Source organism: Equus caballus, chromosome 17 (assembly GCF_041296265.1).
Source record: "Equus caballus isolate H_3958 breed thoroughbred chromosome 17, TB-T2T, whole genome shotgun sequence".
Lineage (NCBI taxonomy): Eukaryota > Metazoa > Chordata > Mammalia > Perissodactyla > Equidae > Equus > Equus caballus.
This window is the reverse complement of record NC_091700.1, coordinates 31,259,488-31,281,536: the sequence shown is the minus strand read 5'-3', so window position 1 is coordinate 31,281,536 and position 22,049 is coordinate 31,259,488. Positions and strand designations below refer to the sequence as shown.

The following is a 22,049-nucleotide window of genomic DNA, read 5'->3' as shown; positions in this document are numbered from 1 at the left end:
GATTTATAACAAAACTACCATATGATCCGGTAATTTGACTTCTGGATATTTATCCAAAGAAAAAGAAAACACTAACTCAAAAATATATATGCACCCCCTTATTCACTGCAGCATTATGTGTAATAGCCAAAATATGGAACCAACCTAAGTGTCCATCAACGGATGAATGGATAAAGAAAACGTGGTGGAGATATATATACATACACAGACACACACACACACACACACAGTGGTATGTTCTTTAGTCATAAAAAAAGAAAGAAATCTTGTCCTTTGTAACAACATGGATCTTGGGGACATTATGCTAAGTGAAATAAGTCAGACAGAGAAAGATAAACAGCGTTATGATCTCGGTTATATGTAAAACCTAAAAAAAGAAGACCTGAACTCATACATACAGCGAACAGATGGATGGTTGCCAGCAGTGGGGCATGGGGTAAAGCAAAATGGGTAAAGGAGCTCAAAAGGCAGAAACTTCCAGTTATAGATAAATCACGGGCATTTGTAATATACAGCGTGGTGACTATAGTTAATAATACTGTATTGTATATTTGAAAGCTGCTAGAAGAGTAGATATTACAAGTTCTCATCACAGGAAAACAATTTTCTAACTATAGATGGTGTTGGATGTTAACCAGACTTGCTGTGGTGATCATTCACAATATATACAAATATTGAATATTTATGTTGTATACCTTAAACTAATACAATGTTATGTGTCAATTATATCTCAATAAAATTGGGGGGGAAAGCTTTAAAATTTTTTTTAAAAATATTGTACTGTCAGTTCTGTACAGGACAATACAAATGACCCACAACTTAACAATGGTTCAACTAAGGAGTTTTCAACTTTATGATGGTGTAAAAGCTATACACATTCAGTAGAAATCGTAGTTCGAATTCTGAACTTTGATCTTTTCCTGAGCTAGAAATATGTAGTATGATACTCTCTTGTGACACTGGACAGCAGCAGCGAGCCACAGCTCCCAGTCAGCCATGAGATCATGAGAGTAAAAACCAGATACACTTATAACCATTTTGTATCCATATAACCATCCTGTTTTTCACTTTCAGTACAGTATTCAAACATGAGATATTCAACACTTTACTATAAAACAGGCTTTGTGTTAGACGATTTTTCCCAACTGTAGTTTAATGTAAGTGTTCTGAGCATGTTTAAGGTAGGCCAGCCTAAGCCATGGTGCTTGGCAGGTTAGGTGTATTAAATGCATTTTTGACTTATAATATTTTCAACTTACAATGGGTTTAGCAGGAAGTGACCCCACCACAAGTCAAGGAAGATCTGTAGTTAAAAGCATTAGTTTTGAGCCAGATCTGATGGCCTAGTGGTTAAAGTTTGGCACTCTCTGTTTTGGTTCACTTCCTGGGCATGGAACCACATCACTTTGTCAGTAGCCATCGTGTGGTAGTGGCTCACATACAAGAAACAGGACATGCAACTAGAATATACAACTACGTACTGGGGTTTTGGGAAGGAAAAAAAAAGAGGAAGACTGGCAATAGATGTTAGCTCAAGGCAAATCTTTCTCGGGAAAAAATAAATAAATAAATAAAAGCATTAGCTTTAAAACCAGTTAGACTCGAGTTTGCATCTCAACTGTACGACCTACTAGATGTGTATCCATCCACAAGTTATTTACCTCTCATCTGTTACACACCTAACACATAAAATAGAACACTTTGAACAATACCTGGTTCTTTAAAGCAACTCACAACAGTAGCTGCTATTATTACTACCTCCTTTTCTACATAATATTATACAAACATTTTTCTGTGTTAAAATTTTTTTCATAAACGTTACTCATAACATTGACCATAAATTTTACGGAATGGCATATTGCACTTATGATAGTAGACATCCAGACATCTGTGACATAGTGGCTAATGAGGCAAAGCCTCACTGAGTAGTACCCTAATCACCCAAACTAAAATTACTTAATTTCAGTAAATATGAGAAAATGGGCCAGAACACTGCTAAACTCAACAAAACTAAGTTTATCTAATTGCTACAAGAGCAGAGGCACTTTATTTTCTAATACTAATCTCTAAAAACTTCACCAATGTCAGGAATACAGCCATTTTCCATTGAATTTATGTAAGAATAACATTTATATGACAATATCTATTGCTCTTCTCAGACTCACTATGTGACAAGTGTTGCTAATATTAACATGGCAATGACATTGCAATAGTCAATAAATCATATTTCCTGATCTATAATTAAGAGAATGTTGCCACCTGTACATGGTACAAATTTCCCTTCAAAATGAATAAACAATCCATCTGAATTCATTAAAAAAATATACATTTCCAAACTTCTCTAGGAAAATACATAAATAGGATCAATCTATTCCCCTGCTACAAATTTTTGAGAATTCTACAAGAATGGAAATCCAAATTCACTATTTTGATATTCAAGGTCTTCAATAACTTGGTTTCAACCCATTAGAATCATCCTCACATTGCACCATAAATCACTCTGCCTACTTTGTATTCTACCATGAAGCCATGGCTGACTGTGGATCAATCCATAAGCACATCCTGTACTCCCTTGCCCTCTGTCTAACATTCTTATCATCACGTCCTGCTCACATTCTGAAATTTATTTATTTTTCAAGAACCCTAAAAAACTTCCTTTTTTTACAAGGAGTTCCTAAATCCTCTGTATCTGGAATTAATCATCCTTCCATAAAACTTTAATAGTACTTACATTATACTCCCTAAATGGTACACATATCAACTTTTAATTATAAACATTTAACGACATAATTATTCTTATAAAGAGAGTATCAGTTTAATCATTTTTAATGTCCAAAGTTTAGAACAGCCCCTTGAATATAATAAATATTGATATATTGTTGAATTTTATTCAATGGCATGCCCTACAATCATTACTACCACCCCTTAACAAGCAAGAGTGTAGAAGAAAGAAAAGATTATGGTCACAGGCATGCCAACAAATGGCAAACAGATTAGAATAGAAAATTTCAATGCATGAAGTGAAGTTAGTACTTCAACATAGTGGAAAATGATTAAACCACTCAAATCTTTAAAAGTTGCCATAATGCCATATATCAAATTAGTAGAACTGCCAAGTACCAGCACTATAAACACTGCAATATTTAAAATACTAAACAAGAGAAACACATCACTGATGAAAACCAATATCAAAGAGACAATGATAAAAGATACACTCTACGGAATGATTTGATTGGAAATATGTGTGAATAATTATAATCTAGTAGAGGAAAACCCTGAAATTTCTATACCACGACTGACATTCATTTGTACAATAATTACTGAGCATCTGAGGATATGGGTATAACCCACTGTCACTTGGCCAACAAAGTCTCAAAGTCTTAAAGCACTGTGTGACCTCTGGGACCTCGCTATTGCTACTGGTAACAACTGCTTTCTGCCAAGGCTCATGGTGTCTCAGACTGTAAATGTGCAGCTCTGCCCTTGGCAAAAGACCCACAATGAACCCTCACAAAGACTTCTGCCCGTATCCCAACAACTTGCTCCTTTTCAGCACCCCCTCCCACAAGTTGCACCTGTTTCAGCAGCTCTGAATCCTGACCTCAACATCCTCAGCTCAGCAGGATCACCCTGCTATGCCTCGCCTCCACCTTCTTGGGCCTCACTAAAAATACTGACCCCAGCCAGAGAGTGGGGGTGACTATCGAAATCATCTTCAATGTTCTCCTACTCTCAAGGATCTGAGGCTGTGCTATGTATATTGAAATGTGTCTAAAAATTGATAGTTTTGTATATTTTGCTGATTTTTAGTTATTTACAGTGGCAGGGCACATCCTGTACTAGTTACTCTATTATGGACAAAATCAGAGGACAGGTTGAAAGCTTTTAAAATTAATTAGTTAAGCAAGAAAGTTTGTAATTGGATAGCACATTTTAAAAGATTTTCTGCAAATTCTAATTTTCATCCCCATAGGAAAAACAAAGCAGTTAAAGAGTACCAATGGATCAAAACAAAAACAAAAAATCACAGTATTTTCAGTTCAATGAACCTATGAGATGTAATCAAGGGAAGCAGATTGTTCCCCACCAAAAGAAACAAAGATCACTTAATCTTTAAGGATTTCAAATTAATCTTAGAAGCTTCATGAGCCTGACTGAGCTAGTTTTAACGCTATCTTCTCTATGAAGCATTTCTTAGTTTCCCAATGAGAGCCCTTCTCCAGGATCCCATAAGACTTAGTGCTCACAGATTATATCCTGATCATAACATTCAATAAACTTGACTTTTTTGCTTTTTCTATGTCTTTCTCCCTTATTTGGTTGTCAGCTCTTTAAAGGTAATTTACAGTTTTGCATCTTTCATAATGCCTATAATAGCACTCTGTGCACAGAAATGCTTTAATACATGTTCTCTGAATTGTAAAGTTGTATGAAGAAATTCATCCTAATGGAAGCATTTTAGTTGTTTCTCTAGTCATTTTAAAACTACATTTAAATGACTTTTCCATATTCAGGGAAAATTCATAAATTTAGAATAAAATTATCCATTCCTAACTCTTAAGATTAAAAATATACCACCCTATTTCATCTTCTGTGATTTTGGTCTTCCTTCAGGACTCAATTCAATCATAAATCTCATTTTCTACTGTTGCCAAAACCCACTGTTTTTCAGTTTTAGTTTATTTAAATATTTTTCTTTGGCTTTTTTTAAAGGGGCTGGGCCCCTTCCTTTATTTATTGCATGTATAAGAGTTGGCTGTTTTGAGAAACACAGCAACCATTAAGTATAAATACAAAATCACTAATGTTCTTTGTCCTAGACTGAACTTCCAAGCAATAAAATTTTTTGAGCTGAAAGTCTTATACTAATATTTACAGATATCATTTACTTTTTTTATCTTCAATGAATTTAAGTAAAAAGTCCTGCAAGACACAAAAGATAGGACTCTCTTTGAATGATGGTTACTAGCCTTTAAAAACAATTAGTCTAAAAAAGTTCATTGATTCTTCCTACCCTTTATTTTCTGGACGGAGGGTATTATAACTATGATGCTTAAGAACTCGGAAAACTTGCTTTCTGAAAATATTGACTGAATAAAATACTGAAAACTGTACTGTAAAACACTGTAATTAGCTTCTCCATGTCTGCATTTTAACACTGCTGAAATATACGTGCATTCCATTGTCTGGAACAAAACCTTTACTTTCATTTTGTTCTTATTGCTTACAGTGTAATCAACAACTTCTAATATTTTCTCTTGAAAGTTATAAAATCTTTTTAGGGAAATGTAATGTAAGATGTCTAATAAAATCTATTCTTATTTGGAAAAATATTGGTCTTGATTTTTTCAGTCCATGATACAAAGTCCATAATTACCTCCTTTGTTTTGTGGGAGTCAAAAAAATTCACATCATAATTGATTAAATCTAACAATTTCAGATTTAAAAAAATTTTTTGATGCAACTTAAGTGACTGTCAACATCGAATCTGTTATATAAATACCATTTTCTTATCTTTACCCAATTGTGGTATTTATATTACTTTTGAGTCTTAAAAATTATATATTAAGGTATAATAAGCATATTTGTACATAAAAATTAATATTTATTTATTGAATTATTCCTTTGAGAAGGACTTCCAGAAGGAGAATTATTATATAAACTGGTATGAGTAAGATGGGGATAAGAATGACTGTCAATAGGTATGTGGGATGTTTCTGGGGTGATAGAAATGTTATAAAATTGGACTGTGGTGATCTTTGTACAACTCTGTAAGTTTACCTAGAATAATTTTTTTGTACACTTAAAATGAGTGAATTGGATGATACATAAATTATACCTCAATAAAGCTGCCATAAAATTTTTAAAGAAAAAGAGGGTATGGACATATTTTGCACTAATTACATTCAAAGGAGTAGTATACAGCACAGACTTCTTAATATAGAATGTTTCAGTACAGCATCTCAACATGGAATATTACATGTAATGTGTACAATACACATTCTTCTCAAGAACACATAAACAACTAGTAAAGAAAATACATATTTGGGTTCATAAGACAAGCTTCACCAAATTTCCAAAAATTAGAATCATAAAAATAAAATGGATATATTCCTCAAAAAATAAAATTTAAAAAAAAAATTCAAAAATAGGGGCTGGCCCCATGGCCGAGAGGTTAAGTTCACGCGCTCCGCTGCAGTGGCCCAGGGTTTCGCTGGTTCCTGGGTGCGCACATGGCACCACTCGTCAGGCCATGTTGAGGCAGCATCCCACATACCAAAACTAGAAGGACCTGCAACTATGATATACAACTGTGTACCAGGGGGATTTGGGGAGATAAAGCAGGAAAAAAAAAAAAAGATTGGCAACAGTAGTTAGCTCAGGTGCCAATCTTTAAAAAAAAAAAAAATCAAAAATAAATATAAAATGAGAAAACTCTGACATATATTCAAAAATTTATATTTATAACTTAAAATTTTCATACAAAGAACTCTAGACTACAGCTCCAATGGTGAGTTCTTGCAAATATTGAGGAAAAAAGGAACAATTTTTAAAAAAGAACACTAAAGTATCCCATCCAGTCAAAAAACAAATAATAAGCCCTAGAGGGAAGGAGAGGTAGTAGTATCAAGAAATGAGACAACATATTACCTAAACTGTCCACTTTCCAACCAAAAATTGAGAGACATGCAAAGAAAAGGGAAAGAAAACCCATAAATGGGGGGGAAAGCAGGCAATAGAATCTGCCAGTGAGAGCAAACAGATGACAGATCTAAAAGAGAAAGACTTCAGAGTGGCCATTAAAAATATGTTCAAAAACTAAAGGAAACCACAATTAGAGAAATAAGTGCAGGTAGGATGACAATGTCACATTAAATAGAGAACACTGATAAAGAGATAGATACTATAAAACTAATCCAAATGGAAATTCTGCAGTTGAAAATTATAACTCAATGGAAAAATTCTGTAGAGGGGCTCAACAGTAGATTTGAACATGCAGAAGAAAGAATTAGCAAACATGAAGATAAACCGATAGAGTATGCAATCCAAAAGCCAGAGAGAAAAAAAGAGTGAAGAAAATAATCAGAGCCTCAGAGAAACGTAGCAAACAATTAAGTGTACCAACATACACAGAATGGAAATACCAGAAGTAGAGAAGAAAGAGAAAAGAGAGAGAAAATATTCAAAAACTTAATGGCCAATACTTTCCACTTTATTGAAAAATATTACACATTCAAGAAGCCCACAAACTCCAAGAAAGACAAAAGCAAAGAAATCCCCAAACAGAAAAAAATCATAGTAAAAATGTTGGAAGCCAAAGACAAGGAGATAATCCTAAAAGCAGCATGAGAAAAATGATTCTTCACTTAAAAGGGAACACCAATAAGATCAAGTACCAACTTCTCATCTGAGAAAATGGAGGCGAGACTCCAGGGAAATAAAATATTCAAAATGCTCAAAGAAAAAACTTTCAACCAAAAATTTATACCCAGCAAAGCTATCTTTCAAATCTGAAAGGAAAATAAAATACACTCCTAAATAAGTAAAAACTGAGATAATTTGTTGCTAGCTGATCCACTTTAACAAGAAATAACAAAGGAAGTCCTTCAAGCTAAAAGTAAATGACCCAGGGAGTGGCTCACGACAATGTTTGCTCCTTTCTGAACGGGAGAGTTAAGTAACTGTTTATATTCAGCCCTTTTTCCTTTTTGCTGCCAGAAAGCTCCCATCAATTCTAAAATTTCACTATAGCAATCATATTGGATTTATAATTTGCACATGTGCATTTTGTTGATTTTCTACCTTTATTTATATTTCATTGGTTTGATTGTCACTCTACTTAATATTATTCTGTTAGTGCTTGAAGAAAGTCACATCAAATATTTTAATGAATAAGGTAAAGAAGTAGGAAAGGAAAGCAGATGCCACAGTAATCCAAAAATCCGAATTAAAGTTTTGCTATGCAAAGCCAACACATGGCAGAACTAGGATGCAAACCCAATGAAATAACCCATGAAAGAAAAAGTATCAGCACAAGCACAAATTCATTTCTAGGGATAATGATATGGACAAAAGATGGTAGCAAGTATTGTCACCTTGACGTAAAAATGACAGTGTTATTCTCATTCAATATTATTATGATTAAGATCACTAAAAACAAAAATATCTTCTAATGAGGTAAATTCAAATTGTCACTTATATGTCCATATAGAACATAAAAATAAAAACAGAAATAGTAATGAGAAAGTACAAAAGCAAAAGAAGAAATATTTTTAATGTTTAGTACTCATTTTCTATAACATAATCTTCACGTTGATTAAACACTAAGTTTAAAAAAAACAGCTCTTCCATGCAAGACATGTACTCCTTCAGAATTATAAATACTTTGACTTACACTGTATAATTCTCTCTCAACTCCCAACCATTTGGGACGTCACAATTCACAATGCGATTTAAATAAAATTCATATATTTCCCTAGCTGGGTATACTGCACATTAAAAACAAATTCTTATGTAAATACATATTGCCTAAATATGCCTTTGTTTTGAAAGTTAAAAAGCAGGAAGAATATTATAAATCATATTAAATAATTGGTTTTGCAAAATTAGGATACTTACTATTGTACCCACTTCCATATCTATTGCAAAGGACAAGCAAAAGTAAAAGCTAAAATGGAATAATTTCAGTCACACGTAATATTTCATACTATTTTCCTTCTAAATCTTTATTCTTTCCAAGTTATCTCTAATTTGAACAGGAACAGTCATTTCATTTGTTCATTGTATAATTTGTATATTTCAAAGTCTGAGATTTCAAATACCACATTGAGCAATACAGTTTTATAAAATTTATTATTTCAGAATTATATCAACAAAAGCCATGGTTTCAACATTAGGAAACATTCTAAAGAATTTTAAAAGTTCATGAGGGAAAAGTTAAAAAAAGAAAAAGCACCTTTGTAACAAGATGAAACATATAATAACAACTGAGTTCTAAAATATAGAGATGACTTATAAACCACATTGAAGAAACACTATCACTATATATTATACGGTATCACATTTCACATAGAATTTATCACATACAATTGTATCACATTTCACAGAGAATACATATAAAACCTTCCATAGAATTTATAGTAAGATAGCTATTACTACCTTATATCCAGGTCCTAACTGATGAATTGCAAATATCTGTGCAGGGTTGAGTGCTTCACTGAATACATACACAGCACCAAGTTGACCACAGAAAACCCTATTTGCATCAGCAGTTTCTGAAGATCCGAGAAAGCACTTGTCATAGCTCTATTTTTAAAAAGTCATAAAAAAATCCAATGTATTATTTTGTAAGGACAAAATATATGCAGATACCTGCCTTCATTGTCATGAATACCTTAATACATAACGGTAATAACAGAAGAAAGCATCAATTAAGACTTCATGAAGTATTTAAATAATAAAAGCCAGCTAAAGGTTTTTAGGAAAAATAAATCAGTTAAATGTATATGCAAGGGCAAGCAAAACAAACAAGAACCATCTACTCAATAATCATGTGACCACTTTCCAAATTTTATAGTTAAAGGCAGGAGGGCTTATAATTATTTATTTACAAAAGTAAAACTAATTTTAAAACTCTAATGATTTATAATTTTCCATACATAGAGAGATTCATCTGAATCAGAGAATTTTCCAAATTTTAACCATAAACACACAGGGTCTAATTTTTTAAATTCTACCTAATTTCTCCAACATGGATACATCCCTTTATTTCTCCACGCTAAGTCAAGGACTCAAAGAAAATCACTTCCCTTTCTTATATGAGTAGGCATTATGCAGAATCAAACAAACAGTGATGACCAAGGTCAGCTACCTAAAAGAGATGGTAACAGTACTCTCCCTCTGGAGAGTTCAGCACCAAAGAGGCCACAGTTAACTCTACTTTTTTTTTTTTTGAGGAAGATTAGCCCTGAGCTAACTACTGCCAATCCTCCTCTTTTTGCTGAGGAAGACTGGCCCTGAGCTAACATCCATGCCCATCTTCCTCTGCTTTATATGTGGGACGCCTACCACACAGCATGGTTTTTGCCAAGCGGGGCCATGTCCTCACCCAGGATCCGAACCGACGAACCCCGGGCCTCCGAGAAGCGGAACGTGAGAACTTTACCGCTGCGCCACCGGGCCGGGCCGTCTACTTCTTAAATCTCATCTAATACTTGGCCCCACCATCCAGACCAGTAAGAGCAGTCACTGCTCAGTTCCCTTCCCCCATCCTCACAGGTTATTCCAAACCTTAGTACTGATAAGCAAGACACTATATACATATGAAATCCCTTTGATGCCTCAATAAAATTTGTGAATAGGTACAAAGACAAACTCCTCATTAAATACCCAATCTTTAATTAAAAGTTTAAGAACTTAAGAACTGACCACATAATGTATGTGTGCATGTGTTAATGTCCAGGCCTCTGCATCTCTTGGAGCACTATTGCAAATAAATAAAAAATCTAAGTCCTTTCTTCCTTTTTTTTTTTTTTTTTTAAATACAACTGTAGAGTTAACGACAGTCAACAAGGTCTCTGGGGTTTCTTCCACTCTGTAATAAAAGACTGTCCCCTTTGGAGGGCTGATATGAAGCAGAATTTCATCTGTGTATTCTAATTCTGACAAAATCATTCTCATAAATATTTACTGACTGTGGGCCAACTATGAGTTTCTAGGGCAGAAAAAGAAAACTTTCCCTATAAAGGAACAGATAGCAAATATATTCAGCTTTGCAAGCCACATGTGGTTTCTTTCACATAATCTTAGGTTTTCGTTTGTTTGGATCTTTAAAAAAATAAAACAAAACCTTTAAAAATGTAAAAACCAAGATTTTTAGCTCCTAGGTTATACAAAAACAGGTCAAGGGTCACATTTGGCCCATGGGGTGTAGTCTTCCAACTACACTGACCTAGGGAATAAAGTATGGACTATGCACACAGGGCTATTTAAGAGAATACAAAACAGAAGAGGAGCCAATCCCTGCCCTCGATGAGATTAACGTCTAGAGAGATGCAGACAATATCGAGAAGTGAACTTTGTTAAAAAGAGGACAGTTTTTATAAAACCAGATATGCTGGAAGGGTTGTACATTATTGGGTTTGGATGTACTTTTGGCATTAGAGTACATCTTTTACTTTGGCTTTAACAAGCCAGGATGGAGACAGGTGAAGGCCCAAAATAGAGAAGTAAGAGTTCGTGAGGTTTTAACTCTAGATACCCACTTCCAGAATCTGTGTTACCTCCTCTACAGCCAACATGCTGGTTGAAACTATTACTATCTCTTTGTTATTCTTGCAATAAGTCATTTAACTGGTCTCCCTGCTTCTGTCATTGTTTCCCCTCAGAATATTCTCAACACTGCATCTGATTGATGTTTTTAAAACATCACATCACCTGTCTGCTCAAAACTTTCCAAAGATTTTTATGTCAGGTAAGATGGGAAAGTCCAAGCCTTAGGTTTGCACATGAGGCCCTTCATATTTGACCCTCTACTAACTGTCCAACCTCATATCTTAACATTTTTCTGTCCCTTCCTCCCTCTCTGCTCCAGACAAACTGGCTGCTTTGTTATTTAATGAACTTTGCAGTTCTGCCTCAAAGCCTTTGCGCTCACTGTTTTCTACTGAATGGGATATTTCCTCCAAATATCTACATGGCTTTCTCCTTCAACTCTTCTCAGTAAGATTATCTCTGTACCATCTGGCTTCTCCCTTCCCTACACCTACACTTTCTATACCTGTTACCACTTAATTTTTCACCATAGCATTTATCACCATTTATCTAATAAATAATAGTGACTACATGTTATTTATGCATTCTGTTTAAGGTCTTCCTTTCATGTCCAAATGAGGAGTAAGACACCTTTTTTAATGCTTGAAATTCTGGAAAGAATAGAACACTGCATTGATGTTTTTGACCTAATATTTAATAATTTAGCCAAGCAATTTTCCTTTTTTATCACAAATCATGTCTTTTAGTAATTATAATAAATTTAAGACTTAAAAATTCACTTAATAGAAAAAAACTTTCAAAGTAAAACTATTAAGTTTCTACAAACTATTTTATTATTCAATTCATGTTAAACAGCGATAGATCACTCAAATACATTAAAACACAGATTTAAAAAACAAAACTTACATCATTTGTGTTAACATGCCAAGCCATATCACCATAAGACACCAGCTGTCCATTAACATAACATCGAATTTCACTGTTTCTCCATCGATTGTAAATGTGGACAATGCTGATCATGTACCACTTAAATGAAAAAAAAAATTTAAAGATATAAATATGTAATGTTTAGTTATCATATTGTCTAAAAAGCAATCATAACATTCATAACACACCACAAAAAATGCTTGAAGGAATACTAATAATCATCCACTACCATTTTCTCAAGTTCCCCCTCCCATTTCTAATTTTGCAGATGAAAGAAGTGACTCCTAAAGAATAAATCTGTGATGGAGACAGATGGTATCATTCCAAACCCTGGAATGACTGGAACGATACTCCTTCCACTATGCCAAGATCCAAAAATTGCAGATATACAATTATACTTGTGTTCATTCATTTAATAACATTTACATTGTGCAAGGCACTGCAAAGACAGGCCACAGGTCCAGCTCTCCTCAAATTTATGGTGTAGTGAAGGAGATATACATTAGACAAGCAAACAAACAAAGAATTACAAATCATGATGATTTCTATGGGGAAAAAGGAAGTGCAAACTGAGAAAGAATACTTTGGATTGTATGGTCAAGAAAGACCTGTCAAAGGAACATTATAATAGATTATAATAAGATTTAGGTGGTTTCCATTCCATAATTTAGTTTTATTAGATCCAGGAATAATTATATATTTTTAACTTAATAATGTAACATTATTCACTAAGAATCAAAGAATGAGTTTATATTGAGTTCTCATTTTTTATAGTTACTAGGGTCAACAAAAAGCATGTTAAGTGTCTATTTTGATATGCGATGGTTTAAATTTTGTAAAAATTTGTGGATCCAACCCTTAGTCTCTTCAAAGTTAATAGACTAAAGCAAAGAATATAGAAACATTTTTTCTAAAATATAGAAAAATACAAATGATTCATAGATATTAAAACAAGTATGCCTTCAGTGATTAAGGGGGGAAAATTAGACTAGTTTCCCCAAAAGACATAAAAATATAAAGCACAAACTTTGTTCTCTGGATTACTTAAAAGTACTATTCAATTATTTCACATATATTTCGAAAAATATAAAACTATAATAGTAATTCTCAACCACTAAAATATTAGTTATTTCAAGGTGTCTGAAATACTTTGAACAAAATTCAATTTCACTCATTTCCATTTAGAAAATAAAAATAGTGCGCTGAACAACTCCTAGGAGACAGTAATACAAAACATTGTTCCTCAATTATTAAAAAAAAATGTCAGGTCAAACCATTTAACCCTTAAAACACGTCTTTTTTTAAGTTGTTTCATTCTAGGTAATCCTATAACTCTATTTTATTGCAAGCTTAGACTTTGATCAGAAAGCAACATACATGTTAGTCCTGATTAAAATTAGAAGAAAATCTTTAAAGTTAGTCATTTAACAGCTTATGTTTCTAAATATTACAAAATTATCAAGAAGAAGCCATAAAAACGGAGCTTCAAATAAATTTAAGAAAAATTTTATAGAACTTTACATGTATAAGAATTAAAATTCACCATGTTATCCTCATTGAGTTTGACAATTTTCAACCAGAATGTCATCCAGGTAACCCAGGAGATACAACCTTTATATTCTGGAGTAAAATTTTTAGAAATTTTAAATTTCTAAATAGAATAGACATAAATAAATGTCTATAAATAGAAAAGGATTTTCTGCTGCCCCCCAAAAAAATTTAAGATAAATAATATTAGATGTATTAGATGTATTATACTTATTGACATACTTAATATAGAAAAGCACTCATTCAACAAATATTTATTGAGTTCTTACTACCATATACTAAAAGAGTCATTCATTCATTCAAAAAATTTACTGAGAGCTTACTTCATGTCAAGTACCCCCGAGATTCTGGGGCATACAAAGAAAGATAACATATACAGCCTCAAGGAGGTTTCACTAGAGAAAAGAAACATGAAAACAATTATAAAACAATGGAGAATATCTAAAATACAGATATCAGAGCAAAAGAAGTAAAGGCTGAGGGTAGAGAGGAAAGGAGAGACAAATGGAGAAGGAAGGCTAACAGAGAAGAATTCACTAAAAGAGTAAACGAAATTTAAGACTAAGCTTGAAGGATGAGTAGGAACTGTTAAGTAAACAAAGGGGAAAGAAACATTCCAGGCAGAGGAACCTTAATATGGTACATACAGCACAGAGGCTTGACAAAACTTTTCTCAGCGTTTAGCTTTAGCAAGAAAAACAAAGACCAGATTGTAAAGAGACCTACAGGACACCTTTAGTAACCAGCCTTTTGGTTTTCACATAACGTGCTATCACTGAAGAATTCTGAGCGGGAACGTGAAATGATCATCTCCAGAGTTTAGGAAAATAACTGACAGCAGTGAGGAAGTGGGATAGTTAGGCAAATGTGGATAAAGATAAACTTGAAAATTACTGCAAAGGTTCAGGTGAGAAAACCGTAAGAGCCTAAACTAAGATGAAGGAATTGGTAATTTTAAAAAAAAGGGATGAATATAATTAACAGAACTGACTGGAAGTTCTGATATAGAAAAGGAGAGCCTAAGATGGTTTCCCATTTTTCACTTGAATGAGTAGTGGTACCATTAACTAAAGATAATTAATACAGTTAGCTAGCTAATTAGCAAGATAACCAGGTTTGGAGTTACAAACAAAGAGTTTGCTTTTGGTCATAATACACATGGGATCACATGCAAATAAGAAAACAAACAAAAAAGAAATGAAGACATTCCCTTCACCATAGGTAGGCTCCTCATATCTGTTATGGTTGTTCCTATGGGATAGAGGCAGAGTGTGCCCCGAAGAAGGTGGACAATATCACTGTCATATATCCAAGAAAGACCCTTGAACCTGGAAGGGGGACCAGGCCTTAAAGAAGTGGGAATGGGAACTCTTATACTCTGTCCCTTGTTTTTTTAGAATCTGGACTTTCAAATGGTAAGTTACTCTGACACAAAGATGGAGTCCAGTAAGAAGGCAGGAACATCCCTCTAGAAAACTCCAGCTGATGAGGAGTGAATTATATCTTACAATCTAATTATATAGCTGCACATTTTTTTGCATTTTCTCTTGTTTTTCTTTATCTTTAGAGCAGACTTTATAAAAATGTTTCAACCTCATCTCTGAATATACATATTCTAGTGGATATTAAGCATAGATAGATTTCACAGGACAAAATATTAACAGCAAAAAGCATCCCTCTAATTGAGGCCAGCATTACTGAAGAAGAGAAATTAGTGAAACCTTCAATCTCAGGAAACAAGATTCAGGACTACTAGGATTAGCTGAATCTCCCCTGAGAAAAGTCTCTCTGCATTACCAAATCTGGAGGTTTAACATTTTACTTTTTTATAAAAAGAGTTAATTATCTATAAATCCATAGTGCACAAAATACACACAGATACACAAAGAAACTACTTTGAAGTCTGAATCTCCAGTTTAAAAACTGGTCTATTACCTAAACCAAATAAGGTTAGAGAAAGAAGGGGGAAGAACAAGAAAGAGGGAGGAAAGAGAAGAGGAGAAGGAGAAGGGGAAAGAAGTGAAGATGAAAAGGACGAGCAAAACGGAGGAGGAGGTAAAGGAGGGCAGAGAGAAAGAGGAGGACGAAAAGTAATGAAAGGAAGAGAAGCTAAAATTGTAATTAAAGTAAGGTTTCTATAAATGTTCTTCAAACATAATTCCTCAGAACTACAACTGAATTCTCATAAAGTTCATATAAACATCTGCCTTTGAATAATCTTTGAACTAATAATTGTTAAAATACTTGAATATTGTTTTCATAGATGTACAGAAAATTTAAAAGATGCTGCATAATTTCTACATAATATATAGCAAATTTACATATTATACACAAATTATTATATACTATAAATAAATTATATATAGTATATACCAAAATTTTAGGATCAGAATGAAGATATAAGAACGTGTAAGTTGTTGGCATTCTAAGTAACCCTGTTTTCCATTTAACCTGTGCAAAACACTTTCTCAAAAAGCATAAATCTCTCTTAATACTCACAGATAATGCTCTAATTCTCTACAACTCCAAAAATTAACTTGTTAGTTTTGGAGTATATATTATTGTGCTAGAACAACAAGAGCAAAGAAGGCTAGTAAGCTTCAGAATTTAAATGCTTACCACACAGCAACAACCTAAATTATTTGTCTTTATTGCCACGACTCCCCTTCTTCTTCCTGCCACACGGAAAAGGTTCTTGGCACACTTATCTACAAAGAAGCACTGACCACAAAGCCCACGCCTTCTTTCTCACTTTCTCAATAGTAATTCCTCATTTATTTCATACCACTGAGAAATAAATTGCTCAATATAAATTAGCTTTCCAGAGGAACGTAACTTACTCCTTTAGGAAACAAAAGGGAGTTTTGGTTGTTAAAGTCATATTTTACTCATTTATCCAATATATATTATTGACAATCTACCAAGTTCAATACTGTGTAGCATGCATATGAGGAAATACAAAGACGAATCCCATGCACATTAGTCTCAGTTACTAAACAATGCACATATAAATGAATAATAAAGGTTTAAGAGAAATAATTGCCTAGTTACCATAAGACATACTGAAATAATATGCTTTGAGAGAGATTCTATCTGAGGAGTAAGGCAAATCTGGGAAGGAGTCTACAGAAATGGTGTTATAGGAAATGGAACATAACAATGTGGTGGGATTTACAAGACATGTGAGTGAGGGGACAAGTAAATGTATTTCATGCCAGAGATTGAACACTTGAAAAGATAAAAAAGTGAAACATGTATATTAGTTCAGTTTTGCCAGAATAAAGGGTATAAGTAAAAAGCTGAAGATAAAATTCAAATCATGAAGGACTAGGCTAAAAATTTTAATTTATTCTATGGTTAGTGAGAAGCAAATGATTGGTTTGAGCAGTGGAATAATATGATCAGGAATATACATCAGATATTAGTGTGTAAGATAGTTTGGAAGAGGAAGAAATAAAGGATCCAAGATAGAGAGCAATACAAAGAATTAAAGCAGCAGGTAAAGAATTTTTTTTTAAGCATTTTAATTTATTTTTATTTATTTATTTATTTTGAGGAAGATTAGCCCTGAGCTAACTACTGCCAATCCTCCTCTTTTTGCTGAGGAAGACTGGCCCTGAGCTAACATCCATGCCCATCTTCCCCTGCTTTATACATGGGATGCCTACCACAGCATGGCTTTTGCCAAGCGGTGCCATGTCCGCACCCGGGATCCGAACTGGCGAACCCTGGGCCGCCGAGAAGCGGAACGTGCACACTTAACCACTGCACCACCGGGCCGGTCCCAGGTAAAGAATTTTAAAAAGGAGACAAACATTACACAGATACAACATAGAGGACTTGAAAACTGAAGTGATATAAAGATCAAAAAGGGAATGAAGAACAAAGCTGACTCAAGTCCCCACTATTATGAAGAAGGTACACCCTTAACCAAATCAGGGGACCTAAGAACATGAGCAGACTTGGGACTAGAGACGGCAAATTCAGTGTTACATTTTCTGAGGTTGAAGGACCAGAAAGATATCCACATGGCAACACCTCATAGGGAGATAAGAATATAAGAATAGAGCTCTGGAGATATAACAGTGGAAAGCTATCATGAAACTGAATAAAATGTCTGAAAAAAGGTAAGCTCCATAAAAGCAGGGATGTTGTCTGTTCTGTTTACTGTCATATCTCCAGTACCTACAACATGTCTGCTACTTAGTGAATACTCAATACGTATGTACTGAAAGAGTGACATAGAACAGAGCATAGCAAGAGAGAGACATTGAGAGAGTGAGAGAGACAGACACTGCAAGATTATCAATGGTCTGATCATATGCCAAAAGTAAGATATAAAAGTAGAAAGAAAATGAAGACAAGGATAAGAGAAAAGCATTAGGAGTCACAAGAAAACCAATAAATGAAAATATTACAGAAGTCCTAATAAGTGAGTTCTAAGACAGTGGGAATGGTGAATTGTGTCATTCAACAGAAATATTTAATCAGACCTACCTTGCGTGGCTGAAAATCATATTTTACACAGTGCTGAAAACCTTTCCCTTTGGACTTCAGTGATGTGACTATTAGACAGTTGCCAACAAAATGAGCAGAGTAACCAACTCCTTTGCTAGTACGAAAACTGTAAAGAAAACCAAGAATAGTATAATATCCTCTGATACAAAAAACTTTATATCTAAGGATTATTATGTAAATAAGATAAAACATTATTATAAAAATAAAACTTATTTCCCTAGAGAGTAGAAGGGGTATTACATGTACCAAATAAAGACTAAAACATAAAAGGTTTAGAACAACTAAAAGAATGAACTACAATTGAGAAAAGAAAAGACTATAGAACCTTTAAAAATTTCAATTTAAATATCATAAATATATAAAAACAAATTAATGGCCCACAAAAGCCTACCAAGTATATTTTATCTACCTCAAGACCACCTGGAACTAGCAAATACAGAAATCATTTCCATAGTTAATGTTTTCAAAATCAACTTGCTCTCTGATTCTCCTATATCTTTGAAAATAGCTTACAAATTACAAAAGAAAAAGTCAGAACTAAGTTGGATAAATAATGTAGGTAACCAAGCAAAGGACTATATTTTTAGTCAAAAAAAGAAAAAAGATGTAACTATGAAATATCTATATTGATGCACACTAAACAGAGAAGGACTATAACCCTTGACTCTTAAACTGTATCTGGAAAAAAAAGAAAATAGTGGGGCTGGCCCCGTGGCCGAGTGGTTGGGTTCGCGCGCTCCGCTGCAGGCGGCCCAGTGTTTCGCTGGTTCGAATCCTGGGCGCGGACATGGCACTGCTCATCGGACCACGCTGAGGCAGCGTCCCACATGCCACAACTAGAAGAACCCACAACGAAGAATACACAACTATGTACCGGGGGGCTTTGGGGAGAAAAAGGAAAAAATAAAATCTTTAAAAAAAAAAAAAAGAAAATAGTGAGGCAAGTGGCCTAGAATCAACAGCAAAAAATAAATAAAATAAATTGACTTAACTGTGCCTTTATAGTTTTAACTTATACATATTCTATTTAACATGTTGCCTTGACACTAAATATGACTACTACATATTTATAAAATTGAAACACAACACAAAAGTACTAATTTTATTACTTACCAATAAAGATAAGGTTTATCCTTATCAACATTAATGTTATTTAATGGATCCATACGAAACCAAGTGTTTAGAGTGAAGCCATTCTGATAAGGCCACTTTGCAATAGGAGGCAAAGCAATTGCCTACAAGGCAACAAAAAAAGATACAAAAGTATCAATTAAAGAAGATGTGATAGTAACTAAAGTCAAATATGCCCTTTACATATTCAAAAACAATGAAGGTACAAATCTCAGAAAATCATGGACAAATATAAAAAGTAGCAACTATTATCTTATTAAAATAATCTATAAATATTATTTGTTGACTAGAGAAACATTGCCTTTACAAATACTGCTCAGTAGATGAAGTTTCATCTTAGGTTACACAGTACTTTTCAGACTGTACTCCAAGAAGTCCTCTTCCAGTCTGACCAATATACAGTCTCTTATACATAAGCCCCAGAATTTTCTGTTTTCTATGAATTTATCTTAGGTTTTCAGTAATATTTCATTTGATTAAAGGGGGCTGAATCTTTAAATCCAAAAACAACTGTTAGAGAATTTTAATGGAATCAATATTAAAGAAACATAAGTATTAAGAAATAATGTTCACAATACTGAAACAAAGGAGGGCAAGCATGAGACATATTATTCAGAAACTTAACAACTGAAATTTACGACCAAAGAGGATTCAGATCCACTCATAAGTAAGAAAGGAATAATATAGAACTCAGTTGATAATAGCAATCAAAAAAAAAAAAAATCACAGCCATTCTAAGGAGAAAATGAGAAAGTGGTTAATTACTTGACTTCCTGTCAAGAAATATCTGAACAGATTTATCTTCCTATGAGCTACCCAAATTCCTTCACATAGAAAATAATTACCTTTATGTTTTATAGCTGATCTGTTCCCCCAAAGAGAGCCTTCATCTTTCTGATAATGACCTTTCTCAAATTAATATAGCTTCCATATTAAAAATCCTCTGCACATACAGTTTGAATTTCTTCATGTTATATAACACTCTTCACACACACTATCCAACAAACTCTTTCAATCTTCTCTTCTACTGCCTTATGCCACATTCCAAAATATATCTAAACATACCAACTATTCTACCTGTCTCATTACAGCTCCCCTTTTTGTACATGATTTTGCTTCTGTTCAAAATACTTTTCCAGCAAAATTCCAATTATATCTCAATATCAGGCTAGTATGTCCTTCTTCTGTGAAACTTTCCTGGACTTCATCCCAGCTTAGTTCCTCTTTTCATTGTTTTTCTTCCATAGCACTTAGTACCTAAATCTATAGTAGGTTATTGTACCAAGCTGTTTTTGCATATGTCTACCCATTAGAGTTCCCCAAGAGTATGGAATATAATTTATACTCCCAGCTTTGTGATTTAAGACATAGAAAACATTCAATATGTAGTCAATGAAAAATCTGAGTGTGGCAAAGATTTATAAGTGCTTGCTGTAAAAATAAAAATAAAACACAAACACAAACACATATATACAATCCCAAATAAAGAATCAAATCCTAAAAATAAAGAAAAATTTCCCATACGATGTCTTTTCAGATTTTAATGCTTAAGCAATTAGTTCAGGCAGTATAATTGTCAATATAGCTTTTCTTAACTGCTTAAAAGTGAAATGTTATACTTTATTTTTTAATGTTGTTTGTTAGTAAAATACAATTCTTGCCAAGTTAACTGCTGGTTAATAACTCTATAAATGTCACCAAACCAGATTTCACTTCCTATAGCTGCTTCACAGTACGAAGGCAAATAGGAGAAATATTTATTGAGGGCATTGAATAGTAAAGTGAATCTATGGAATTGTATAAATTATTTAATAAATTTGTTACTCTGTTCTTAACGCCTGTGGAACACAATTGGCACAGGGTTAGATTCATGGTTTTCAACCTTTTGCCAAGACCACAATACCCAAGTGCACTTTCACATCAGCAACAGGGGCTCATTACAGCACTGCCATTGGAGCGTTAGAAAGCATTCAGGAGTGCAGCCTATTACTTTCCTTTTCCCCCATTACTCCACATACCCGTGCAATCTCTCATACCCAACCAATGCCCTTAGCACTTTCGGCACCATCAGTTTCATCACCCAGTCTACTGGGCCCTAAATTAGAACTTAAACACTGCATTAAACTAAGAGATACAGGAAAGAATTTGAGACAAGCTGCCCTTCAAGTTTTCCAGACGTACTCTTCCACCAAGAAAAAGACACATGGTCCAAGAGATCACTTGTTATTATCCCCATGTTAGGACTGAGAGAACCCTAAATCACATACATACAGTTGCCAACACTAGTGAACCAAAATACAACAGAAAAAAAAGGAAAAATCTTACAAAAGAAAAGCCTAAGTTGAGTGATAATGAAATAATAACAGTATTTTGTCTTGCTACAACTGATACCAAACACCTGAAAGGCTCTAAAATAGCATTTCTTCTGTTTCATTGTGGACTTTCAATAATTCCACAGATAAATAAGGATCTTTCTTATGGCCAATCTCTTCAAAAAGACAGTTACCTTTTCTCAAGGATATTCTTTTAAATTTAATGTACAACAGCTAGAATAAATGACTTAGGGACCTGAAATCTCTCATTTCTGGAGGGTACTCAACCTTCTGTTCCTACTCAAGTACCAACCAAAGCCTTCTATACATTGTACATGG

At 33.8% G+C, this 22,049-nt stretch overlaps 1 protein-coding gene across 13 annotated transcripts in view; it reads right to left on the bottom strand.

The window, feature by feature from the left end:
• NBEA (neurobeachin) overlaps positions 1 to 22,049 on the bottom strand; it is a 671,317-nt gene that overhangs the window by 577,617 nt on the left and 71,651 nt on the right. For all 13 annotated transcript variants that reach the window (XM_070240236.1, XM_070240226.1, XM_070240227.1 and 10 more), the window contains 4 exons: positions 19,381 to 19,502; positions 18,247 to 18,373; positions 12,181 to 12,300; positions 9,160 to 9,306 (listed from right to left, as the gene is read on the bottom strand). In XM_070240236.1, coding sequence (XP_070096337.1) covers positions 9,160 to 9,306; positions 12,181 to 12,300; positions 18,247 to 18,373; positions 19,381 to 19,502 — 516 coding nt within the window. The remainder of the gene's footprint in view (positions 1 to 9,159; positions 9,307 to 12,180; positions 12,301 to 18,246; positions 18,374 to 19,380; positions 19,503 to 22,049) is intronic.